At 45.5% G+C, this 27,141-nt stretch overlaps 1 protein-coding gene across 5 annotated transcripts in view; it reads left to right on the top strand.

Moving 5' to 3' along the window:
- The window catches only part of Xylb (xylulokinase), a 42,953-nt gene extending 16,272 nt beyond the window's left edge, over positions 1-26,681 (top strand). For 2 of the 5 annotated variants that reach the window (XM_087216523.1, XM_087216538.1), the window contains 12 exons: positions 154-238; positions 1,205-1,323; positions 3,879-3,960; positions 5,544-5,584; positions 6,142-6,303; positions 6,831-7,035; positions 7,773-7,846; positions 9,878-9,974; positions 14,520-14,578; positions 15,741-15,828; positions 18,467-18,561; positions 20,959-26,681. In XM_087216523.1, the coding sequence (XP_087072649.1) occupies positions 154-238; positions 1,205-1,323; positions 3,879-3,960; positions 5,544-5,584; positions 6,142-6,303; positions 6,831-7,035; positions 7,773-7,846; positions 9,878-9,974; positions 14,520-14,578; positions 15,741-15,828; positions 18,467-18,561; positions 20,959-21,036 (1,185 nt within the window). In that variant the 3' untranslated portion in view covers positions 21,037-26,681. The remainder of the gene's footprint in view (positions 1-153; positions 239-1,204; positions 1,324-3,878; positions 3,961-5,543; positions 5,585-6,141; positions 6,304-6,830; positions 7,036-7,772; positions 7,847-9,877; positions 9,975-14,519; positions 14,579-15,740; positions 15,829-18,466; positions 18,562-20,958) is intronic. The other 3 variants (XM_087216529.1, XM_087216527.1, XM_004835244.4) reach the window with 3 other exon arrangements.
- The last annotated feature ends 460 nt before the right edge of the window (positions 26,682-27,141 follow it).

The following is a 27,141-nucleotide window of genomic DNA, read 5'->3' as shown; positions in this document are numbered from 1 at the left end:
ACATATCAAGATCTAATCTCAAAAATAAAATAAGTAAATAAGTATAATAAAATAAAATGAAACAAAATGCTCTTCATGTTGTATGCATGGGAGAAACATTCAGTAGTGTAGGGTATTGGAAATGAGTTATCTGTCACTATGTTTCTGTTCCAGAGGATTTCTTTGGTCAGCAGCTTTGCCGCCTCCCTCTTCCTTGGCTCTTACTCGCCGATTGACTACAGTGATGGTACACTTCAGGGTAGGGATGGTGGGGCACTCCTTCCACTGCATGTGGGCAGCGACAGCCCCATCCATGCTGTGTGGGTGCTGACTGTGCAATTCTCATTTGCCAAGAAGAGAGGTATTAGTTATCTTTTGCAGTGTCATAAATGACTTAGCACCTGGGGGCCACTAATATTTATTTTCTCACACGGTGCTGAGGGTCAGGAATGTAGGAGTGGCTTGGCTGGGTAGTACTGGCTTTAGATCTCTCAGGAGGCAGAAGGCAAGCTGGCCACAGGGCTACAACCATCCAAGGCTCCGCTGGAGCCAGAGGACTCACTTGCAGGATCCTGCATGTGACTGTTGACAGATGGCCTCCTGTCCTCACCAAGTGGGCTCCTGCAGGACTACTAATGACATTGTGGGCAGGCACAGACAAGCAGAAGCTGAAGTGTTTTCCACACCAATCTTGGAAGTGACAGGCTGTCACTCTGCCTCATCCTTCGGGTCACACAGAGCAGTATGGTGCTGAGGACCTCACAAGGTGTGGGCATCAGAAGCCTGGCTCCTGCAGGGAGCTATTTATTAAAGTTTTTGTTCATATGTGGGGAATTGGGAGAGTAAACCCAGAGTAGCCAGAATACGCTTTGCACCTTCCCTGGGGCTGCTCGCACTGCTGGGAGGTCACAGCCCTGCTCCAGTGGATGCTCTGCGGTTCATGTTCCTCAGCTGCAGCTGGGCCCTTTACTCTGCTCCCCTCAGTCTACCTGGGAAGTCACAGAGTTCCAGGCCACTGTGATGTGTGAGTCTGTAAGGAATAGTGGGAGAAGGTGGTGGTACCCTGTACTCCCAGGTCCTTGAGGAGAATGTGGCATGTTGCACACCTGCTATGATGAGAGGTCTGGGTGTTAAGTTAGTGTTGAGAGAATTATCACTATCCGGAAGATTTCACCAAAGGCTCTTTTTTCAAATGATTTTTTAAAAAAATTTCTTCCTTCCTCAGGTTCTGGAATGAATTTGTTGCAGATCCAGGAGAAAGTCTGGTCCCAGGCTTGCCTTGGTGCCTGTGCCCCTCATTTAGAGGAGAAGCTTGGCCCACCAGTGCCATCTTGCTCTGTGGTGGTAGGTCTCCTCCCAGTGACAGGTCTCCCATCTGTGCTGGCAGCTGCCAGAAGCTCTGTAGTACATTCACACATCCACCCATTCATCAGTTAACACAGGCACATACACAGGGTTTCAGGTTAGTCTAAGACAAGTGTTTAACAAAGTCAAAGTAAAGGATATGGATCAGCATCTTGCATGTAGCAGGGCTAAGGTGCATGTGTAGATTCTTGACTCATGGTGAGGGGATTTCTGGGTGATTGCACACCTAAGGAATAAATATACAAAAGGCTGACATTCTAGGATGAGGGGCCACTGCTGAAGGTACTTTGGCCTGAGGTACATAGAAGGAAATATAAGAGAGCCTGGCAGAACACAGGCCCTGGTACCACACTGTCTGGGACTGAATCCTGGCTCTGTCACTAACTGCATTGATTTAATCTGTGCCTCAATTTCCTCATCTGGAACAATGGGGATAAATGTTCAGTTGTAATATGTTTAAAATGCTTAAGACAGTGCCTGGTGGCAAGGGTAAATTAAAAACACTTGACCATCAGTGCGGCACCACCCATCAGAATGAACACTGGCTACAAACAACCGAGCATGCCTTGGTTGACCAGGCCTGTCCTTGGCTGTCCCAGCGAGGTAGTGGAGTAGAGAGAGAGCTGGGCTCTGCCATTGGGCCCTTTGTTAGGATGCATGTGCCACACAGCCAGAACAACCAGAAGGAACTCTTTGGGAGAGAGTATGGGTGTGAAGGGAGCCCCAAGGTCTGGAGAGAGTCTGGACCTGGCCACAGGAAGATGGGGCTCTTGTGAATATCCCCTGGGAATCTCAGCCCCACAAGCACTTTTTTTTTTTTTTTCCGGTACCAGGTTACAGGACCTTGCTCTTGTGAGGCAAGCACGGCACCACTGAGCTAAATCCCCAGCTCCCACAAGCACTTTTCTTAAAAGATGTGATTCTCACTGATAATGCTGAAAACTGCCTTTGGCATCACAAGGCAGAATGTCAAAGCAGAAGCATCATTATCAAAATGTGCTCTTTGGCCAGTGCATGGAGCCAAGAAAGAACAGTTTTTCCCAGAGAAGCTGACAGAAACCCATGTGCCCAAGGAGGTGGGCAGACAGTGCAATTCAGAAAGACAAAGAAGGGCAAACAAAAAGCCATGCCCAGGAATTGGTAGCCATTCCATGCAAGGCTTTTAGTTCTTGTGAACTTGGGAATCAAGTTCGTCCTGGGGGGCAGGCTTTGTCTGCCTTTTGCCAAGAATGCGTGCCTTCAAGAAGGAGCCTATGAGAGGCGAGCTTTGGAGGATGTGGAGGGAACTGGTGGTGAAAATTGCATTTTCATTTGTCACATGTGCATCACATGATGGGGAAAATAAGTGAGAGCCCTATTTTTGGTCATCTCATCTTTGACGGTAACCCCCTCAATACTTGTCTCTCTATTTCTACAGCACAGTGCTTGGAGATGTGTGTGATGCCGGACCCTTCTCACACCTTGCCTAGCATCCTTGCAGCACCCCCTTCTCACCAGCTGCTGTGGCTTCACACAGGTGTCACCTGGCAGCTCCTGCCTGACTTTCACCTCCTCACTTTCCACTCAGGCTTTGACTGTGCCTGTGCTCTGTGACCCTGCAGGTGCAGGATGTGCACAGCCCACAGGGTGTCTGTCACCAGTGCTGTGGTGATGGCGCTCGTCCAGTGTGCTGCCTTCCTATTCACCCTTCCCAATCCTCTGTTCCTGTCTCCTATAGTCACTTGCCCAGCAGAGCCACCTGTGTGTGAGCCCTGGCTCAGGCTCTGAATTTCAAGGCAACCTAGGCCAATGTTTATTTTCCCAGGGGATGGCTTGTTCTGATGAGAATCTCTTAGATTTTGCTGGCTGGAGCAGAATTTTCCTCCCAGACACCAGGACATCCTATCATTTATTTTAAACTTTTGGAACTAAAATATAGTCAGGAAAAGAAAAAGTTTTGTCTCTTTTTCATAACTCCTTTGTTAAGAATATCAGTCTGTCCCGGGGAGTCCTGCATTCTGGCCCCGTAGCCTCTCAGAGGGGTCCAAGGTCCATGATTCCTGGATGGGACCCTTCCCAACCGGCCATTTTTGGTTTATTTTCTTTACCACCTTGTTCTCTGCAACTGCGAGTCCGACTATCCTTGTCCAGTTGCTGGGATGATAAGCAGGTGTTTGAGGCATTATCTATTCCCTTGAGTTTGCTTATTGATGTCCCAGTGCTTTTTCCCTGCAATGCTGTACCCAGAATTTAGAGCTTACAAAAGCAGGTTCAATTTGGAAATTGTTTTGTTCTCACTGCACCAAGTCTGGAAATCAAGTGGTCTTTGGGATGATCTCATGCTGTGGTTCCAGGCCTGCACGGAGTGCCTCTGGCAGTTTGTGAACTTGAGGGATGTGCCGGGGTTGTGACAGTGGTCATTGCACATCCAGGCTCTGCAGAAGGCTCCTTCAGTTCCAATGACCTGGAGCCTGGAGCATTCTGGGCCTGTGGTGTAGACGATGCACTGAGTGGACTGAATTTACCTCAGCAGGGCGCTTGCTTTTCCTCTTCAGGGAGCCATTTCTTCCTACTACATCCAGCGCTATGGATTTGCCCCCGGATGCAGAGTGGTGGCCTTCACTGGGGACAACCCAGGTGAGAGCCTGGGGCTAACTAGTTCTTGCTGGACTTCAAAGAATTCCAGTCCAGGCTCTTGGCTAAGGTGGTGTCCCCTTTTCCTTCTGAAAACTGACTCCTCATCCCTACCCCACGTTATCCCTCACTACCTTCAGGAGCAGCTCTGCCAGTGTCTACTCCCTGCAGGTGTCAGCTGAGGGGGATTAAAGGATGCAGGCATGCCCTCAACCCAGCCCTTTACTATTCCAAGATGATACCTCTGCTCCAGCTATTCCCCCAGGATATGGTTTTGTCTTTGCTCTTGCCCTGTTGTCTGATCTGTAAATATGCCTTATTTCCTGTCTAGACACCTTGTCTTCTTCCCTGGCCTTTCCTCTTCTCCTCCAGGGGCTCCTGAGGTCCTCAGGTCTCTCAAGAAAGGCCAGGTGAGCAGCACAGTACACTGAACAGCACACTGCCTGCTGCCCCCAGCCCCACCCAGGGAAAGTGGTCCTTTTTCTAAAGAGCCCCAAGTGAGGGTCGAGACTGTGGTTCCTCTGCTTGCAGTTTTCTTTCTGTGCTCATAAATAAGCATCATTTTTTGTTTTGTTGTTATTGTTTGGTGGCAGTGTGGATTGAACCCAGGGTCTTAGCACTGAGCTACCTCCACTGGCCTTTTTTCTTTCAGTTTTTTGGTACCAGGGGTTGAACCTAGGCCCTTTGCACTGAGCTGCATTTCCAGCCCTTTAAAAAATTTTATTTTGATAGAGGGTCTTGCTAAATTGCCCAGGCAGGGCTCCAATTTACATTCCTCAGCCTCCCAGAGTGTATGTACCTTGTTTCTTTCAATGCACCTGGGCAGCCTCACATGGCTGGTGGCATAGGGCCTTGCTGTGCCAGCACTTAGTTCATGGGTTCCCTCTGGTTGGAGGTTGGCATTGCTTCCAGGGCAGGGGCAGTGCAGACAGCCCTGAGCTGCACATCCATCTCATCCCTTTTGTCACTGCAGAGCAAGTTTGCAGAGGTGAGGTCCCTGGATCCAAGGCCTCTGACAGCCACTGCCCAGTGAATGTCACTGGTGGAGTTTGAGTGTGTCACTTCCCTCCCTGATTCTCCTTCACTCATTTGTCATTTAGTGAGTACTTGCTCTGTGCCAGGAGTTTTTTCAGTGCCTAATACATCAGCAAACAAGGCAGGTAAAGATCACTGTGGCCCTGTTGTGGGCTCCATGTCTAAGGCTGGGGACAGTCGGCATAACCTTACCCCTTCCTGTACACTGCCAGATAGGAAAGCCCCTCACACTCCCACCTAGCATGCTCCATGCCTGGTCTTTCTCTGTGCATTTTTCATCTTTTATCCTGACCCTCTTGGTTCTCTGCTCAACTGAGTGCCTAATGGTAGAGGGGAGTCTACACCCTTTAAGGAAGAGACTTCCTAGCTCAAATTATTGGGATTCCAGATTCTCAGCTCTGTGATCTTCCAGACCTGCTAAGCCCTCAGCTGGCCTGGTCTTGTGGGTTGGGTGCGAGGTGGAGGTTGTGCTGCTGTCTGGAGCATGCTGTGATTTTCGTTGGGGGCTCATGAGGCCTCCAGCTAACCAGAGACTTCCCTTCATTTCTCAGCATCGCTGGCAGGCATGAGGCTGGAGGAAGGTGACATTGCGGTAAGGTGGTTTCTCACACTGATGGGCTCTTCTCCCCTGGGGACCAGGGTGCTGGGTCTCAGCAGTGCCTTTGCTACTTCTCTGAAGGTCTGCTCATCCCACAAGGGGGTGGTGGCCCACACCTCCTGCCTTAGAAGCTCAATGCTCTTTGCCAAGCAGGCAGTGGCTAGCCTGGTGGGTGCAGGGGCAGAGGGTCAGACCTGTGGCCAGAAGGCAGCAAGCTACCCAGGTGAACAGGAAGATATAGCCCATGTCTTTTGCATCTAGTAGGGAAGTCATTTGAAGAACCAGTCACTGACAAAGTCATTCTCTCAATGCAGTAGTAATACGTCCTAGAAAGTCAGTAAAGGGATTCCTGACAGCCTGAACCTGGGGGCTGACTTTGGATTCTTCTGGTATGGGAGGGTCAGAAGAGGCATCTGAGGAAGTGGTGTTTCATTTGAGGTGAGCAATGAAGTGATAAGGTTAAAGTAAGGGAATACAGAGCATGTTGCTAGCAGAAAGGAAGTGTTTGTAGGCAAAGCCCAAGCAACTTCCCTCTGCCCTTCTTTCCCCAGGTGAGCCTGGGCACCAGCGATACCCTGTTTCTCTGGCTTCAGGAGCCCATGCCTGCCCTAGAAGGCCACATCTTCTGCAACCCGGTTGAGCCACAGCAGTACATGGCACTCTTGTGGTGGGCCTGGGTGTGGTTGGCACAATTCCTGGGTAGGGGGAAGGAGGTATGAGCAGGTCTGGCACCAGTCTTGAGCACCCCAGTCCTTCTACTAAACAGACCCCAGGTACCCACAGCTCTTGCTAACAGTAGAGCTGACGGGTAAACTCCAAGATCTGGAATCCCCTAAACCTGGGTCCACGTACTAAATCCCACTACTCTGTCCTATGGGGGACTGGACAAACCCTGTGGTGTATCTGAGCTATACTTTCCTCATAAAATGGAAAGGAGAAGAGGGTTTATCTCACGGAATTGTGACATGTTGGCTCCTGTCAGACTTTTAACAAATGGCAGGATGGATATCTTGCTTCCTGACAGTTCTCATAGGCCCCTCTATGCTCTGCGCTCTGACCATGGGCCTTCTGGGACCAAGGACCACCTATCCAAGGAGGAGGTTTCTGAGCCTCTGACCCCTGACAAAGACCAAGACAAGTTTGAGTCCAGTGCCTCCTGGGGACGTCCATGGGGCCTAGAACTGGGCAGACACCGTCCAATACCTGAGGCTCAGGCTGCCTGTTATGCACTGTCCACCAGGTTGTGGTCCAGCCTGACCCGCACCCCTCTGCCTGGGACTCTCCCAAAACCTGTGGGCCCAGTGCTCAGAGTTGTATGCACTTCCGCAGCTTTAAAAATGGTTCCCTCATGAGAGAGAAGATCCGTGATGAGTCTGCTTCCCGTTCTTGGAACGAGTTCTCTAAGGCACTGCAGTCCACAGAGATGGGGAACAGTGGAAACCTGGGTAGGCTGTCTAGAGATACCTGGGCCTGGGAAGGGGGAGCAGCTGCCTTCTGGAGGGGGAAGGTCTGGGGCCCCTTGAGTTGGGTCAGAGGAGGGTGATGGAGAAGCCTAGGGGAGTCCTGCCTGCCTACACCTCTACTCCTTGGGCCTCACAGACTGGTGAGGGACCCCATGATCTGAGTGAAGGTGGGGTCATGATGCTGTCCATGTGCCCAATGGAAGGCCAGGCCATAACTGCATCTCTGTCCCCTTGAAGCCCCTGGTCACAATGTCAGAGATGGTAGCTACAGTGTCTACTTCTTAAGCCTCTATTAGGAAAGAGGCGCCCTATGCCTGGCAGGCTTTCTGTTCAGGGAGGGAGTGTGCTCCCACCACCGAACCTGCTGGTATTTTAGGATTGGTTGGGCAGCTGCTTTCTTCTCTAGCCTTCCAAGTGGGAGCAGGAAGAGTAATCACTGAGCACTGCTATCCCAGGGCTTTCTGGTTCTCTCTGTCCTGTTGGAGAGAAGGAACAGAGATCTTCACAGGGCCCATCTGGGGGACAAGAGGAGGCCTGGGGCATGGATATATGTCACTGGTGGCAATCCTATGGCATATATGCCACAGCCAACTGTTTGTTATCACTGAAAGCTCTAAAAGGTTGGTCATCGCCGATATAGGTCGTTTCACCTTTCGGTAAGTCTGTTAAGAAGCTGATCTTTGTTTTTGATCTCTAATCTCTCCCTGGTTTTGTTTCAGGTTTTTATTTTGATATAATGGAGATTACCCCTGAAATGATTGGATATCATAGATTTAATGCAGAAAACCATGAAGTATGTATGTTATTGATATTAGACCTACATTGACTCCAGTTTTGTTTTAAATTTAACAGTTGCCTATCAATTATGCTTCTTCTAGGGACTTTATTCACCCACTTATTTATTGATGAAACCCTTTGGGTGTGCAGCATGCCTTCTAGAGGCTAGGGAGTTAGCAGGGTCTACCACATAGGTCTCCTTCCCTCTACCTGGGAGGAGGGCACTGTCTGAGCTAACATCTGCTCACTGTCACTGAGTGTCACAGTGACGCTCCTTGGTGAGCTGTATCCTACATTTATCAACAGCTCCCAGATCTCAAGGTCAAAAATTTCTTCATGGTGGAAAGAGTCTGTAGGACAGAGAGATGCTAATACTTACTGAGCACTGTTTGATTGCAGGCTCTGTGTTGGTGGTTTTTTGTGTCTTTCTCATTTACTTCTCAGATCAATTCTATGAGATAGGCATGACCAGTGATGGTGAACCTTCTAGACATGAGTGCCCAAACTGCAACCCAAAACCCCATTATTTATCACAGAGTGCCAAGACTACAATTAAACCTGAACCACTAAGGTTTTAGTTTAGAAAAAACAACTCATACACTTGGTTCACATGCTGACAAAGAGGACTCTGTGTGCTCGCTGCAGCATGAATGGCATAGGTTTGCCGCCACTGGGCATGACTTCCTCTTTACAGGTGGAGAAGTTGAGGCTCAGGCTTAATGACCTGCCCAAAGTCACAAGGTCTCAGGTGGTGGAAGAGGTTTAAACATGGTCTTCTCTGGGTCAAAAGCCACTGCCCTTCTTTTCCTCCACCATGTGCTTACCCTGCACCCCCAGGGATTCAGTTGATTCTTAGGCTTAGATTTGACTTTTCTGATGTCCCCAAAGTCATCGCTACATGTTGGTTTGGACTTGAGAGATGTTTGTGACTTCAGTAAATACGAGGGAGCATCACAAGATGCTTTCTCTGGTCACTGTACAGTCAGGGTGGCACTGGATTAAATGACTGACAGTGGCATTGTGTATTGAGTCTAAATACAGAGCTCCATATAAAGTGTCAGGAGCTTGTGCCAATCCTCTGATAAGACCAGTCTAGTTTCTGTTGTTCAGAGAAAGAACATATCATATGCCTGCTCTCTTTTATGCACATCAGTCCTAGTTTTTCAGGGAGAAGGCGTTCTTCATTCATTCATTCATTCATTCACTCAGCAGATAGGTATAATTGGCACCAGCTCTGCAGGGCCCACAGTTCAGGAGGAAGATGGACAGAAAGCAAGTGAACAAACAGATGCAACTGTAGTGTGTGATGTGGCTGGGAAAAGAGGACCAAGTGCTAAAGGAGAGAGCTGTGGGTGGGCTGTGCCCTTGCCCAGGGGGCTGATTAGAGCAGACCTCTCTGGGAAGGGCCTAAAGCTGAGACTTCCAGGCTGAGAAAGAGCTCATCATGGGAAGAATGGCAGACTCCTGGGGAGGGAACAGTGGGCACTCAAAGTAGGTTGGTAAGCTTAGAGCATAGCAGCTGGTTAAGATGGGTTCTATCCTTGGTCTCAGGTGCTCGAGAAATGCGGCCAAGCTTGAGGGTGATGCCCATCAGCATTAGCTTAAAGGGTGCTCCACAGTTGGGGTTTTTAGCATAAGCTTGTGGTTCTCACTGAGCAAGCATCAGCTACATACACTGGGCTCTGTTGTCTAATTGCTCACTATGACAGCCCTGGGAAATAGGGGCCACTGTTACTTCCATTTTGTTAAGAAAGAGAATGACGGTCAGCAAGATTTACATAACATATTCCAGGTCACAGGCATCGCAGAACCCTCAGATGCCTGAGGCTGAGCTCTGTAATGTGTCTGATTCCCCAAAGTGGTACAGATGTGAAAGCTGGGAACTTGTGTATATGAGTTGTGTGTTGAAGAGGCCAGCCATGAGTTCCAAATCTGGGCTTTCATTTAAGAAAATATCACACACACACACACACACACACACACACATGTGCACATGCTCAAATAGACAGTGGTCATTCCTGACTGTGCCTCCCTTTTCCTGAAACAGGTCCCAGCATTCCCTGGGGATGTGGAGATTCGAGCATTGATTGAAGGACAATTCATGGCCAAGAGGATTCATGCAGAAGGCCTGGGCTATAGAGTCAGTAAGTGAGCCCTTGGCAAGATGTGCGCTGAACTGGGGGCCCAGGGGTGGTGGGGCCCTGTCTGTTAAGACTCTGCTACAGGGAGCCTCACACGGAGGGAGGTAGAGCCTGGCCCGGGTAGGGGATGAGAAAGTCAGTTGACTGGCCCCTGTGAACAGGTGTGGCAGAGGAGAAAGGGTGGCCTGCTTCTCAGCTCTTCCCCAGTAGCCTGATCTCTTGGCCAGGAACTGTAGGACTCTAGAGAGGGAGGTCTTTCTGTAGCCCTGAGCTGGCTTCAGGCTAAATGTCTTGAGCTCTGCATCCCAAGAATGTGGGCAGTGCCGGCAGGAAGGGATGTCGTCTGGGGCAGTGACTGGCTTGGTCCCGAAGAGTAGAATAGGGTACCACAGTTAGAACTCAGGCCTGTCACAGAGAGGGCAGACCAGGACAGAGAAAAGGGTTTAAGCACTGGAGCTGTGGAGCAGGCAGCTTAAGGAGGTCGATGAGTTTCCCTGACTGCTAGCATTTGAATGGTCGGAGGGTCTGTGAGGAGCTGCATGGGCCGACCATCAAGGGCAGGCTTCTGAAATGTGTTTGTGCATCTGAGCAGCAGCTGCTGTTACTGGAGAAGCCCAGAAATCTCTGATGCCTCTTTGCTCCAGGGCCCCTTGGGATCCTATTATGGGCAGTTTAGGTTTTACATGGGATATGTTCTATTATGTCTTTGAACCAAGCAAGTAAAAGGATACTATAAAAATGAGTGTTGGGCAAGCCTCTTAGAAAACCTGTTAGACGGCATCTCCTGGGGCTGAATGTGCCCTTCCAGCAACCTCACTTCTACATAAATGCAGAGCGGAAACGTATACATGTTCTCTAAAAATGTGCATGAGAAGGCCGGGGATGTAGCTCAGTGTCACTGTGCCAGCCTCGCAAGCGCAAGGTCCTGAGTTTGATCCCTGGTACAAAAAAAAAAAAAAAGATGTGCATGAGAATATTCATTGTCCTGTCTACGCTGTGTTAATAGCATAGAAGCAATGTAGCACCCGTGTAAGAGTAGACAGGACAAGTGCACTGTGGGGTGCTCATACATCAGGGCACTATACAGAAATGAAAATGAACCAGACCAACTACGTGCACCAAAATTGGTGAATCTCACAAATGTAACACTGAGCAAGAAAGGTCAAACACAGAGTGTATATGACAAGGTTCTGTGTGCATTAGAGTCAGAACACATAAAGCCATTTACCATTGTTGGAATCAGGACAGGATGAGTAGTTACCTTCAGAAGAGGGCCTGGGAGGGCCCCTGGTGTGCTGGCAGTGTTCTTAGTCATTGTGTTTGTGAAAATTTGTCAAGCTGTAGGCTGATGTGATGTGTATACTTTTTCAAGGTGTATGTTCTAGGTCGCTACACATTTTAAAATAAATAAAATTAGTACTGTGAACATTTCCATTTCCCTCATATAAAACCCTAAAAGTTTAAGAAGAAATCTGAAAATCTCCAAAGGCTTCCAAGTTCCCTGAGAAATGAGACTGGGAATGGACAGGGAAGGTAGCAAAGTTGGCTCTGAGTGCTTGGCAGGAGTCCTTTTTGGGAGAAGAGGAACTGTCCCCAACACAGGGAGAGAGAGACAGAGAAAACCAGAAACAGAGACAGAGACAAATGGAGACAGGGATAGAGAGACAGAGAGAGAGACAGAGACAGAGAGAGGCAGAAAAATGGACAGACAGAGTGAGAGCTGGGGACAAAATACATTCCTCAAAGGTATCCTCCACTGTCCTGCTTCTTCCACCCAAGCCCCACCTCCTACCGTTTCTGCCACCTCCTGTAACTCCTTAAGCTGAGAGTTTATCTACAGAAAACCCACTGATGAGGTGAGAGCCCTGGTGATTCAGTCTCCTCCCACCAGAGAACACTGCTGCACTGGGGAGCAAGCTTCCCACACACGAGCTTTTGGGGACATTTCAGATCGAAACCGTAACAGTGAAACATGAATGCATAGATATTGTGATGCCTGTGAGTCCTTGTATGATCATAGCTGGAGTCTTCCCTGCAACCTCTCTTCAAATGCCAAAATAAAGCCAGACTTTGTACCCAGTTCCTTTTTCTGATGAGTGGCCCCTGTGGCCCTCTGCCTGCCAAGGGCGTCAGTGTTACTGCGAGTTCACCTCTCTTGGGCCTATTCCCCCACCCCGTACCTCACCTTCTCTACTGGGAGGTTTCCCCTTTGAGCCCGAGGTCAGGTCTGCTCAGCACAGGGGCAGGGGGAAGGGGCCAAGACCCCTGCTCTTCTGAGTCAGCAGGGTGCTCCCGTGTGATCCCTGACGCCTCACCTGTTGTCAGTCTAATGGGTATCAACTGTTAGCTCAGGTGGTTTCATTCATTAATAATGAGTTTGAACTACTTTTGATAACTTTGATTTCTTCCTCTGTGAATTGGCTGTTTATATACCTTCCCGTTTTTCTGTTGGATTGTCTTTTGCAAGTTGATTTGCAGGAATTTATTGTATGCTTTGAAAAGTAGATCTTTGTCAGTTTTCTGTATTCCAAACATCTCTCATTTGTCTTTTGGGGGTTTTTTTTTGAGTAAAAGTCATTCTTTTTAATTTTAATTTTGCGTTTTGAGGGGTTTCTTTCTTTCTTTAAATTTATTTTTATTAGTACATGTTTGCAGTACGTAATGATTACATTCATCACATAACACTTTTTTTTTTTTTTTTTTTTGAGACAGGGTCTTACTGTGTAGCCCAAGCCTGGCCTTGAACTCACAGCAATCCTCCTGCCTCAGCCTCCCAAGTTCTGGGAATACAGGTGCACACCACCACACCCAGAAATATAACACATTTTAATTCTTTTTTCATTCCTTCCTGCTCCCCTCCCTTCCTTTTTCTCCACTGGTTTGTTAAACTTACAGTGTCAGCAATTGAACAAATTTTTACTAAATTAAAGCCATCAGTTTTTCATTTCATGATTTTGCAGTATTGCTTAGGAGGTTTCCCCTACTCTGGCATCACAGAAACATTGTCTTGCATTTTCTTCTGTTAATGTTCTAATTTTACTTTCCAGATTTCAGACCTGGATCCATCTGGAGACTTTGAAAGTGATATAAATTGTGGCCCAGTTTATTTTTTCCATACATTGATCTAGTTTTCTAAAGCCTTTCTACAGAATTGTCTGTTTTCCCCCCTGACTTCTAGTGGCCCTTTATCGTTTATAAGTTCCTATATCTACAGGACCTCTCTACTTCCATTTCAACTCCATTGGTTTATTGGTCTGTTTTGGGGACAAACTTTATTATTGTGACTTTGTGGTAGATGTATGTATGTATGTGTGTGTGTGTGTGTGTGTGTGTATATATATATATATATATTTTTTTTTTTAAGAGATGGGGTCTTGATATGTTGTCCAGGCTGGCCTTTAACTCCTCCTGAGCTCAGGTGACCCTCCTGCCTCAGCCTCTTGAGTAGCTGGGACTGTGCCTGTTCTGTGCTCTGCTGAGTGGTTCTGATTGGGAGAGTCTCCTGAGGTTGCTGTCAGACTGTTGTTGGGACACAGTTGTCTGAAGGGTTGATAGAGGATGGAAGGTCTGCTTCCAAGATGTCACACTCGCATGGTGGTTGGCACAAGGCCTCCACTCCCTACCACATCAGCCCCTCCCTAGGGTTGCTTGAGTGACTTCATGACATGGTGGTTAGCTTCCCTCAAAGTGACTGATCGGAGAAAGTGGTCCAGGTCAGAGAAAGATGACCCAGTCTTTTAGTCTCTCTTTTATGACCCAGTCTTGGAGTCCACATCTCATCACCCACATGGGGTTCAGTTGGTTACACAGAGTCACTGACTGAGTATGAGACAGGGCTCCTTGTGGATATTGATGCCAAGGGGCCACTGTGAGGCTGGCTGGCACACCAGTCTTACAGAGAATACTTTAAAATTTTTCTGTAAAGAATGGCATTTGTGCTAGGTGCAGTGGTGCACACCTGGAATCCCAGCTACTCTGGAGCCTGGGGCAGGAATATTGCAAATTCAGGGCCAGCTTGGGCAACTTGGTGAGGCCCTGTCTAAGACATAATTAAAAAAAATAAAAGACTGTGGATATAGCTTAATGGTAGTGCTGCAAATAATAATAATAACAATAATAGGGGCCGGGGATTTAGCTCAGTGGTTCTGCCACCTGCCTTGCAAGCCCAAGGACCTGAGTTTGATCCCCGGTACCAAAAAAAAAAAAAAAAAATATATATATATATATATATATATAATAACAATAACAATGGCAATAATAATATTTGTTGTAAATTTTGTATGTATGCCCTTTATCAGTCTAAGGAAATTCCTTTCTCTTTTTGGTTTGTTGGGAGATTTTTAAAAAAGTAATACTAAGACAGCAGAGGGAGATGGGCAGCCACCTCACAGACACGCTATGAGACTATCCTGCACAGACAGAGCCAGGCCTGGTGGGAAGCAGGAGGCACAGGCCCACCATGAGCCCCAGGTACCTGAAGAGCACTGGGAACAGCCCTTGCCGCCTGGGGGACCCACTGCCATGCCTTTTCTTTCTTTTCCCTTGTAGTGCCCAAGACAAAGATTCTGGCCACTGGAGGAGCATCTTGCAACCGAGACATCTTACAGGTGGGCAGTGGCAGGGCCCGCTACCTCTCCGTGTCTGTTCTGTGCAACAGGAAGGACAGGCTCCATTCCCACCCCTCAGGAATGGAGCTGTGGCTCACACTCCAGGACAAAGCTTCATTGCCTGGGCTCCCCCATGAGCATGTTCTGTTGCACATGCAGTTGGGCTCTGCTTCCCTGTGCAGTACTCTCTGAGAGCAGCACTGGCTCTGCAGTCACTTGAGAAGTGCCTGTCACCATGGTGAACCTTCTGACATCTGATACTGTGTTCTTGTCCTTCAAGGCTTCTCTTTCCCAGTTTAGCTTTCTGTTTCTCCACCCATTCCTCTTGTAACATAGCTGCCAGACTGGTCTCTGCCCTTCTGTTTCTTTATTATGCTAGAGATATTTCATCGAAAGTGGAGTCGACCCCCAGACATCTGACACACAGGCTCTCACATCGTGGGGCCATCAGGTCCTTTTAGGCTGTAATTCCAGCACTTGGGAGGCGGAGGCAGGAAAATTTCCCCAAGTTCGAGGCCAGCCTGGGCTACCTAGTAAGTTCAAGGCTAGTCTGAATTACATGCCATGGCAAGACCTGCCTCAAAAAAAACAAAAACAGGACCAGGGATGTAGCTCAGTAGCGCCACACCTGCCTGGCAAGCGCAAGGTCCTGAAAAAAAAAATGCTGAGTTGTGATATGCCTGTCTTTAAGTAAGATTCTCTACCAGCAGAACCTGAAATGGGACTTTTCGTACGTGTCATCCTTTTAAATTAATGCAATTTCTTTTTTTTTTTCTTAAGTGGAAGGTTTCATCATAATCCCCATAAAACATGCCCTGTTTAATCCCTTTGGGCTTGTTAATGTTAGTCTCATGCCTAGTTGTCCTCAGCTGTAAGTCAGTGGGGCATAGAACTGTGGCCTTTACTAGGAACTTCCTCCAGGTCAGCCTGCCATAGCCAAGTATACTTTTTTGGTGCTAGGAACCAAACCCAGGCGCTTGTGAATGCTAAGTGAGCATATTGCCACTTAGCTACACCCCAAATATATGTCCTCTGAGGCAGCAGAGGTTGAATGGGAGGAATCATAAGACATGAGGAAGGTGAGCCTGGGAAGTACATCTCAGAATGTCCGTGTTCCGTCTGTGCAATGACTTTACTACAGTAAAACCTGTGTCCTTCCCAGGTGCTTGCAGATGTGTTCGGTGCCCCTGTGTATGTCATAGACACTGCCAATTCTGCCTGTGTGGGCTCTGCATACCGAGCTTTTCATGGTAAGTTGGTGGATGGGGCATAGCAGTTGCTGGAAGTGGCTGGGACATTGGCTGGATTTAAGAGGGTGGAAAGGGAAGTTTGTAGTCTTTGGGACATTGGAGACTTGGGCCATTAGCCTCATTTTATCCTCCTAGCAGGCAAGAACCATGCATAACCCTCTGTCCTTTATTTTCTACTTAAAGTGGAGGAAAGGAGACAGACTAGACTGACTGAAGTCTGGTCAGAGTCACACTCTGCAGAGAGATGCTGGGAGGGGTGTGCTTGAGGGCATATGGGTGTGGGTCTGGCTGGGTGTTGAGCAGAAGAGGTAGATGAAGTCCAGAACTGTGTTTTCAGCAAGAACAGGAAATTGAGACAAAGAGGCTTCAAAAACCAAGCAGTCCAGGACCCTGGCCAGCTCCAAGAAGGTCCCAGGCTATGGCTGAGGCCTGGCAGAAACTCCAGGCCCTCAGGAAGCAGCCCCATCCAGATGCATTGTCCAGGGAGCAGTGCAAGCCCACAAGGCCGAGCCTCCTCAGTTGGGGCTGTTTGCCCTCTTCTCTGCTGCTCCGGAGCCCTGGGCAACCTTGTGCCTCAAGGGCTTTGTCCTTCCCTCTTATGGTTCCATTTTTTGCATGTTTACTCTTCACTGTCCAGCTTACTACTTAAATATATTTTTCTTTGTGTTGCAGATTCATCAGAGAGCATAAACTTCTTTTAATAATTAGCCTTTCATTCCCCTACTACTCACTCCATATACCCTTCCCCCACTTCATGCCATTCCCGTATCTAGATCACTGGGGAATATATTTCCAGGTTGTTGTTTTAAACCACATTTTGGCTTTAGTTTTTCAACTCTCTGTGGTTTCACCTATCTATTCCTTCCTTCCTTCCTTCCTTCCTTCCTTCCTTCCTTCCTTCTTCCTTCCTTCTTTCCTTCCTTCCTTGTACTATGGATTAAACCCATGGCCTTTGGAAGCTCAGCTCAAACTTGTGATGGTCCTGCCTCATCATCCCAGAGTGCTGGGGTACAGGTGTGCACAACCATGCCTGACTTTAACTCCCTGCAGTTTCTTTGTCCTTTGTTTCAATGCTAGGATTTTTATTTGTTTTTGATGTTGGAGATTGAACCCAGCTTTGCACACAGTAGGCAAGTGCTCTATCACTGAGCCACACCCCTAGCCCTCTGTGCTAGTTTCATCAGCCTGTACAACCTAAATAAATATTTAAGAGGGAATTCAAGTTCAGCAAATGATGATTTTGAGGCCTGATGTGTCCAACAAAGTCTTTGTTGCACCACCCCAAAGAATACCTGGGTAAAGGGCTGAGTTCAGAGTGCTTTTCATGAGAACTTTGAAAATATTGTTGCAGAGGCTAGCCTTTGGTGTAACCTGATAAAAGGTGGGGATATACTTTATACTCTTCCTTCTGCACTAGTGGGAAAGAATTTAGGGACCTCACTGCTCTGCTGTGCTGTGTCTTATTCTTGTTTTTCCTTTCTATGCTCATTGAGTTGCCAAGCGGTACTGTGGGTCCTGCCTTGCTCTGCCTTCCAAAACCATGACCTAGCTTATCAGCCCCACCCAGAGGCATGTTAGCCACTCTGTTGGAGGCTCTCTTCTTCCCCACTGGTATGCAGTAGTCTGTTAATGAGAGTGGGGATGGGAACAGAGTCTTGATTCATTTCTTAGCTGGCCACCCCACCTCTTTTCCTGTACTGCTCAGAGCTGGGGTTTTCTAGCATATGTCCTCAAATTGCAGGGACCTTCTTCCCTCTTGGTGGTGTTGTGTTACTCTGACATTCCAGCTTAGATTGCCTACAGATACACCACTGTTTCCTGGGCACATCCGGCAGCCTTCCTTCTTTCCTCATTTGCTTGGCAAGTGGCTATTGAGTGCCTCCTGTATGCCAATTAGTGTGCCAGGCACCAGGGCTGTGCTGGTGACCCAGACAGCTACCATCTCTGGCTTGTGGAATTTACAGCTTGGCAAAGGAGGGAACTTCAGCAAAGGATCACCTAAGTATGTGGCCACAAATTGTGAAAAGTGTTCTGAGTTAAACAGAGGGTTTTTGGGGGTGGAAAATGACAGAGGGCCTCCCAAACTAGGGATGTTCTTAGCTGCCACTCACTTTAGCGGCCGAGAGAAGGTGCATGAAGAGTGGGAAGAAAATGCCCCACAGTGAAGAAGCTGTAAGGCAGAACGTGTTGAAAGAAGACTTGGGTGGCTAGAAGATAGTGAGGGCCAGGCAAGCAGAGGGACATGAGGGAGGATAGGCAGCCCCCCCACCCCGCCCTGCACATATGTCAGAGTTAGTGGACCCTGTCCATGGAAGACATGATCACAAGGAGCAAGACAGACTAGGCTCTTGCCAAAGAGAAGCCAGCACTTGAAATTTCTCTTTTTAAAACAGTTGTATTGAGGATATGTATATATATAGTGATCTTTAGTGAATTTGCTAAGCTGTGTAACCACTACCATAATTAGGCTTTGGAACTGTTTTTTTTATGCTGGAGATGGAATCCAAGGCCTTGACTGAGCTTCACCCCAGTACCTGGTTTTAGAACATTTTATCACCCACTGTGATCCTTTGTGCTGTCTACTATTAACCACTTAATCTGCAACATGCACAGATATGAAATGACCTTTCCCTTCTAGGCCTTGCAGGTGGAACAGACGTGGCCTTTTCCGAGGTTGTGAAATCAGCCCCAAATCCCAGACTGGCTGCCAGGTCAACTCCAGAAGCTTCTCAGGTGAGCAACCATCAGAGTTTACCATACCATTTGCATTATAAAAGCTGACTAGGATCTTTTCACAAAAAAGTAAGTTTTTCTTTGTCACCTACATTAAAATTGACATGCTCAGGCTGGGGATTTAGCTCAGTGGTTCTGCCGCCTACTTCGCAAGTACAAGGTCCTGAGTTCAATCCCCGGTACCAAAAAAAAAAAAAAATTGACATGTTCAACTAAAAGGGATATCCTATTTGACATTATCAAAAAAAATGGAGCACGAGAGCTGGATTATCAGCTTGAACTCACAGATGATGCTGACTTTAACAGGAAGTCCAAAGGTAGTGTTGGCCAATAGTTCAGCCTCAGGCCTGTGGTCATGTTCTCTATGGTTCCTCGGGTCAGCAGTGGACAATGAGAACATTTGAGCACAAATGGCATTGTAAATTTTCTGGTAGTCTCATTTTTCAAAAGTAAAAAAAGAACCAAGTAAAATTAACTTTAGGAATATCTTATTTAACCCAGTGTATCCAAACTATTTTCATTTCAGCAGGTAATCAATTAGAAATATTATTAATGTGGTATTTAACATTCTCTTGTGTATGAAGCTTTTGGTATTTATAGTCACAGGCATTTCATGGCTGGCTGCTGTATCAGTCAGTGCAGCTCTGGCTGTGCTCTGGGTGATCCTAGAATACTTGTAGCAGCTCCAAACATCATGCCTCACACAGCTGTCTTCAAAAGGTGTCTGAGTTGTCATTTGGAGAGGGCGGAGATGGGAAGGAAGAGACCCTCCTCTGGACTTCTGGACAGCTGTGTGACCTGCTGTATGGACTGTGCTTGGTCTCCTGTTGGAGAGAAGGGTTGCTGGAGCTTTCTCCTGTCTGCCATTCTGTGTGCCCAGGTGTAGCCCGTGGCAGGGTTGTACGAGAGGTGATCAAAATATGGTGAATGTTTTAAAATTTGTTATAGTAAATGACACATTGCCATTAGTCTCCCTCAAAATATTCCCCTTCACTTCAAACACACTTATTCCAACATTCTTGCCACTTTCTGAAACAGTTCTAAAAGTCTCTCTTGTGAGTGTCTTTATGGGGTCTGATAAAAAATACAGTGCATGGGGCCGGGGATTTAGCTCAGTGGTTCCACCACCTGCCTTGCAAGCACAATGTCCTGAGTTCAAGCCCTGGTACCAAAAAAAATAAATAAATAACAGTGCATGCTTCTGCCAAGTGCCATCCAGTGGGAAGGCAGGCTTGTAAAAACATCACAGTGTGTCCTCACCCATCTTATTTACTGGATTAGGCACTGTGTGAATTCTGGCTCTTCCCTACAGTCAAAATGACTGTGAAAGGGAAACATTTTTAGTCAATTCTGGACATCAAGGCAACCATAATAACACAATTGATGACACTATAATAATTTACTGTAATGAATTTTAAAACTTTAAAGATTCACCATATTTTTCAATCATACCTCATAAGTCTGAATATTTAATGGGTTTATGAAGGCCCCTGGTGAGCTTGGGACCTTGCATTTAGGATTATTTCCTTAGGAGGAAGATTTTCACAGAAGTAGAATAACTGTGTCACAGGCTATGGATCCTTTGATACAGAAATAAAGTCAAGCTGACTTGCAAAAGGGTTGTACCATCAACTTTCACCAGCCGTGCAGTGACACAGCCATTTCTAGGTACTCTGACCAGAATTTTTTAAACTTTCGTATATTTGATAACAAAAACTTTTTTGTCAAAAAACTTATTGTCAAAATTTACAGTATGAAAAAAAATCTAGGGCTGGAGGTACAGATCGGGTACAGTGCTTGCCTAGCATGCGTGAGGCCCTAGGTTCAATCCTCAACACAAACACATGAAAACCATAAAAATCAAAAAAATCAGCTGGAAATAGTGGTGAACTATCCTAGCACTTTGGGAGGCTGAAGCAGGAGTATGGAAAGTTCAAGCCTAACAATTTGTAATAGCTAAATCTTGGAAACAGCCCAAATGCCCATCAACTGACCAATGGATAAAGAAAAAGTGGTTTTTTAATACAATGGATACAATGGAGTACTACTGTGCCATAAAGAAGGATGAGCTTGAGACATTTATGGCTAAATAGATACACCTTGAGACCATACCCTAGCCCTTCTTTTATTTTGAGACAGAATCTCACTAAGTTGCCCAGGCTGGCCTTGAACTATGATCCTCCTACCTCAGCCTTCTGAGTAGCTGCGAGTATAAGTGTGCATCACCATACCTCCATCTAGTATTTCCTCTTTTGTGAATTGAGTGTTTCTTTCCTTTGCCCAGGGGGAAAAGAGTTAAATTGCAAATAAATGAAATTCAAAAATTTTAAATTACAAGTTGTAATGGGGGCACCCTCCAGTCCCCATTCTAAGCTGCCAATTCTGCCTCCCCTGCAGGTCTATGAGGCCCTCCTCCCTCGGTATGCCAACCTTGAGCAGAAAATTTTGTCCCAGACCCGAGGCCCTCTGGAATGAAGTCTGCAGGCCCAAGCACCGCTGCCTGCCCAGACTCAGTGATCCGGAGTGGAGATGCATCCCTGAGCAGCAGGCATTCCTCCCCTGTCCTGAGCACCCATGCCCACCCATGTGGACTTATCAGTGTGCTCCTGCCCTGTCCAGGGCCATCCTACATCCAGCCTCAGCACATCTCCCTAAAGACACCTGGTCTCTCTTAGCCCTGGGACAGGTGACCATCTCTTCCCTCCTGTCTGTTATCTCAGGAAGCAGGATAACTCCAAGACTGGGCTATGTCCACTAAAAATTGTAACTTTTCCCATTTCAAAGGCAGAATGAAAGCTGATCTTGGACCACAATCAGCAGAATGGGGGAGACAATGCCCTCCCCCAGCCCCTGGCCTCATCCCCGACTCTCTGGCCATTCATTTCCAAGCCCTGAACCCTAGCCACTTCATTCACACATTACCTTGACACTGCTCCAACTTCTCTCACAACCTAGACCCTTCAGTCACTTCTACCCCACACTTGGCCCTCCCAGCCATTTCTCCCCTCCTCATTTCACTGTGTGAAGCGCTCTCCCAGGTCCTCTCCTGTCTGCCTGTGCTCCCCTCTATGCTCTCAGCTTCTCCATTTGTAGCACCTTTCTTCCTTCCCTTCTTGATCACTGTCCCCTCCCCACATCCACCCGGTGCAACTCACAGTCACCACCATGCCCTCTTGCCCACCCTCAGCTCTGCCCACAGACAGCCTGTGCCATCCCCAGGTGCCACCATTTAGGGCTTTTCTTGCTCTCTGCAATTCACTTATAGATGAAATTGTGTCATTTCTCTGGGAGAATTTCCTAAGTTCTAGGTTTCTGTTTTTATCTTGGAGTCCTTTTATCAGCTGAAAAGTTGTGATTCTTAGTTTTAATTGGCTTCCTATGTTTGTATAGATCCTGATGAGTTCTTCATTCCTTCCTCTTAGCCCTCCCCTTCTGGTTCATACCTCTTTCTTCCTTGCTCGCATTTCTGCAAAAGCTTCCATAGAGAGTCCTCTGTGGAGGCAGAATCCTCCAGATGTTGCTTCTGCCTCAGGCCCTCACTGAACTTGAAATTCTAATTAAATCAAACTATTTGTAGTCTAGCTCAGGAGGGCAAGATGGTGCAGACAGGTCTGGGACCTGTTGGATCAGAGCAGTGGCCAGTGAAAAAGAAAGGTTTAGACAATGAGTTGGACCAAAGTATCACTTCTGATAGTGATGAAGCCATCTTGAGAGGGAGTGGTGTCCCTTGGAGGTTCGGTGGATGAAAGAGGGAAGAGGAAGCAAGAAGCCAAAGAGGACAGCCTACCACATAAAACAGGAAGTCCAAAATTCAAAAGAAAACAACTTATCACCTCCTGGACATTACTTGTTAAAGGAATTTATACCATTGACCAACAAGAAAGGGCTCTCTTGGACCATGAAAAATTAAATTGTAGCATAGCTCTCCAGCTCGAATTTTAAAATAAATCAAATAGTTGTGGATATGAAAGAACACCATAGGTCAGAAGTTCAAAAACTCATAATCAAATGAAATAGCAGTAAGCATATATGAAAAGAGAACTGATCAAACTTAGGAAAGAATTTGAACAAAAAGATAAAATCATGACAGGTATGAAGACTAAATTATATCCAAATGAGAATAGATAGGGCTGCAGTATAGTTAGGCACAAGGAAGGCAGGAATAAGAAATAGGCAAAGAAAAGATAACACTGGTGACAGTGGAACTCCTGAAGACAAAAGATAGACAGTGAAACAGGGTTAGTGTTTAAAACTCTGTGCAAAAAAACACCTGAAACTATCTTTAAAAGATTTATTTTGATACTTGGGAAACTATTATACTTTGAAAGTAAAGGAAAAATTATCTTAGTCTCTAGGCCAGAATATCTAGTCTCCTATAAAGGAAGAAAGGTCAAGTTGGCATAAGACTTCTTGAAAAATTGAGATAGCAGTAGAGCAGAAATTTGGAGTATGAACTAAGGATTTTGTATCCAGCTAAGCTATCCTTTAAGTATCAAGGATATAGAAGGAAGTTTAATAGTGCAAGAGCTCAGGGAATGTTATAGTCACAGTCTCTTAGTTAGTTTTTTATTGCTGAGGCAAAATACTTGAAACCCCACAACTTGAAGAGAGATTTGTTTTGGCTAACAGTTTTAGACGTTTCAGTCCATGGTTGGCTGGCTCATGGTGGAAGGGCCTGCTGCAGAGGAAAGCTGCTCACGTCAAGGTGGCCAGGAAGCAGAGAGAAGAGAGAAGTCAGGAAGATGCACCCTTCCATGTCACACCCCCAAGCCTCTAATCAGGATCTCTTGTAACAGCACATTCAACCATAAGCTCATCAGTGGACTGATCCATCCAAAAGCTGATCACCATCCCAAAGCCCAATCTCTGAACACATGAAACTTTTGGGCAACAACCTAGATCTAAACCAAACAGGATTCTACTGAAAGACAGGCTTCATCTATTGAGATCACTGGAGAAAGTTAAACAAAAGGACAGGGTAATCATTGGATATTGATAGTTGTGTATCTAAGACTAATGCAAATAAAGGTAGACATATTGTCAAGTAGTACCTGCTTTCTCAGACAATTAGGAAACTGAAGAAGGGAGTGAAAGAAGAAATTAGCAAGAGCTCTTGTGTAAGAAATATGTAGGAGTCAAAGAATATTACTTAGAATTGATAAATAGTTGAGACTTAAATATGGAAAAAGGAGAACTAAGCATTAAAAGGTATTTGATACTATTAAAGGTAATAGTACAGTATAAATAAGGATAATAGTATAATCACTAAAATAAAATGCAAATCTCCCTCAATGACCAATAAACAATAATAAAGGCAGTAGATCACATGCATGAGCAACATGTGGTAAATGAAGCATCACACATAATGAACTTAAGTGCAAGCATGAGTCAAATTGATAAATGTGAAAGGACAATCCGTCTATTAAAAAGAATTTCAGGGCTGGGGATTTAGCTTAGTGGTTCCGCCGCCTTCCTTGAAACTGCAAGGTCCCAAGTTCAATCCCTAGTACCAAAAAAAAAAAAATTTCAGATTGGCCTTCAAACCAACATTGTCATTTATAAGAGACAATAAAGGCTAAATAATAAAGGGATAAGCAACAACATATCAAAAAAATAAAAATCACAAAATGCAAAGAATACAGTATCTTTGACGGTAGAATTCAGGAAAATACAACAGTGCCAAAAGCCACTGTTCACAACGAAGATACACTAGTTGTGAATGTTACCACCTGAACTATGTGGTTTGTCACTTTTAAATGATATTTCTTACTCCCACTTATTGCCTATGCAACCAAGAGTTCTTTGTGCTTTCTCTTTCTCCTTCCTTTTTCATTATTTTAGGCATGTTCCTTCTAGCTTGTCAAAGCATATTACATTTGTATAAGAAATAACTGCCAGAAAAAGCAGATAGCTAGAAATTATTAATAGAGAAATTTAACACGAGTCTCCAAGACTGAAGGCATAAACTATATAAGGATGTAAGTGATCTAAATAAGTTTCTATAGAATAGACCTTCTAAATGTGTATGAAGTATGATTTTTAAAACTTTAAATTTTTTTTAAAAATTAGACACTGCCATCAATCCCCCTCAAAATACTCTCCCTCAATTCAAACACATTCTGGTTTTCTTGCCACTTTCTGAAGCTGTCTGGAAGTTCTCTCTTGTAAATGTCTTTAGTTGCGCTACCTCAATTGAAAACATTTACCTTTCATGACCATTTTGACTTTGGGGGAGAATCAGAAATTGCATGGTGCCAGATCTGATGAAAAAAGTTGATGAGGACACATTGTAATGTTTTTAAGAATCTGCCTTTCCACTGTTGGATAGCACGTGCCAGTAGCATTCACAATATTTTTGATCAGGCCTTGTAAAGATGCACAAAAAAGAACTTTCAGAACTGCTTCAGAAAGTGGCGAGAACAGGGCTGGGGATGTAGCTCAGTGGCACTGCACCTGCCTCACAAGTGCAAGGTCCTGAGTTCGATTCCCAGTACCAAAAAAAAGTGGCAAAGATTAATGGGCTAAGTGTGTTTAAGCAAGGCAGAGGACTTTGAAGGGGATTAATGCCAATGTGTCTTTTACTGCAATTTTAAGATTTAAACATTCACTGTATACTTTGATCTCCACTTGTATTGACCTTTCTCCTTTGATAAAAGAACACACCTATTCTTTTAAAAAATTGATCAGTTATGGTACCATAAAGAAAACATCAATACTTTATACAAATTAACAATAAGACCTTTAATCACAATGCAATAAAATAAATGAATAAAATGTTTTTTAAAAAGTTCTATCCAGAGAAAAACTTTGTTAAACTACTCTTGGGACAAAAGAAAAAGAAGATCAGAACTTCCCAAGAAGATTAATAACAAATCTGTGGGATATAATTAAAACTGTAAGTAGGGCTGGGGCGTTAGCGCAGTGGCACTGCACCTGTCTTGTAAGTGCAAGGTCCTGAGTTCAATCCCCAGTGCCACAAAAACAAAAAACTCTGAGTAAAATGTAGCTTATAATATTGGAACATTGATAAATGAAAGAAAAAATGAATTAATATTCAACTCAAGAAAAAAGAAAAGGAGAAGTGAGGATAAAAATATACATTTAGTAAAGGGAAAAATAGAATAAATGAATAGTATTTTTTTTTTTTTTTGGCACTGGGGATCGAACTTGGGACCTTGAGCTTGTGAGGCAGGTGGCAGGACCACTAAGCTAAATCCCCGGCCTATGAATAGTATTTTGGTTATTTGAAAAAAATTAAAATGGACAAACTAGGTAACTTAAGTAAGTAGTGGAGAAAGCAGAAATCCCCAGAAAAAAAAATAGTGAAAATATTTAAACAAAAAATTTTAATTTTAGGGACTATTATGCACAACTCTATGCAAATGAATTTGAAAACAGATGAAATGAACAAAGAGGAAAATGCTATTTACTAAAGTGATTGCAATAGAAACTTTAGACTATTTTTTTTTCTTTTTTTTAGGAGGGGCAGGCTACTGGGAATCGAACTTAGGGCCTTGAGTTTGTCAGGCAGGTGCTGTGCCACTGAGCTACATTCCTGGCCCCTAGAGAGACTAATTTTCATAAAGGAAATAGAAAAGATTATCAAAGAACTATCCTGTAAAAAAGGCAGGTTAGGTGGAGAATCTGCCAAATCTTCACAGAGCAGTTAATTCCAGTGCTACATAATCCATTGAAGAACACTGGCAAGGAAGAAATACTTCAAGTGATTTTTATGAAGCAAATAAAACCTTGATCCCTGTGTTAGGTTGCAGAAGGGTAACCCGGATCTTCACTTGTCTCTATCACCACAGGCCTTGCCATGGGTTTTTTTTATTGTGTTATTCCTCTCCGGGCTCTGCCATGTGGCTTGCTTTAGCCAATGAGTTTGTCACAAATGTGCTGTAAACAGGGCCTTGAAAATGACTTAGGAACCTGGCAAGCGCAAGGTCCTGAGTTTGGTCTCTGGTACCAAAAAAAAAAGAGAGAGAGAAGCACATGAGCTGGGTGTTATAATCCTAGCACTCTGGAGACTGGGGCAAGAGGATCGCAAGTTTGAGCCTCACCTGAGTGACTTAGTGAGACCTTATCTCAAAATAAAAAAAAAAAAAAAAAAAAAAGAGCTAGAGGTAGCTCAGTGCAAAGGCACTGAGTTTAATCCCCAATACTGCAAAACAAAACCATGCAAAGCACTTACACAATTAGGATTGTTCTCACATTGCTTACTACTTCTGTCAGAAAAATTTTGTGCCTATGCCTGGAAATGTGCACATGCCTGGGAATGTACAAGGTCCTGTGTTCCATCCCTAGCACTGAGGAGTTGAGGGTGGGGTGGGAGGAAGACAAGAAAGTTTGTGCTTGAGCAAAGCCTTCCAGGATCAACCACATTGTAGCTGCCTGTCTCAAACTTGTGAATGAGCCCATAGGAGACCAAGATCGTGCAATCCAACTGAGTCCAGCCTAAGTCACCAGCCTCGTCATGAGCTAAGTATTGTTTTAAGGTACCAGGCTGAAGTGACTTATTGCACAGTAATAGATAACTGATACAGAAATTGGTGCCAAAAGAAAAACCTAAAATGTGAT

Source organism: Heterocephalus glaber, unplaced genomic scaffold (assembly GCF_053883595.1).
Source record: "Heterocephalus glaber isolate CG9 unplaced genomic scaffold, H.glaber_assembly_v1.0 deba00000122, whole genome shotgun sequence".
Lineage (NCBI taxonomy): Eukaryota > Metazoa > Chordata > Mammalia > Rodentia > Bathyergidae > Heterocephalus > Heterocephalus glaber.
The sequence above is the reverse complement of the archived record's forward strand: the minus strand, read 5'-3'. Positions and strand labels throughout refer to the sequence as shown.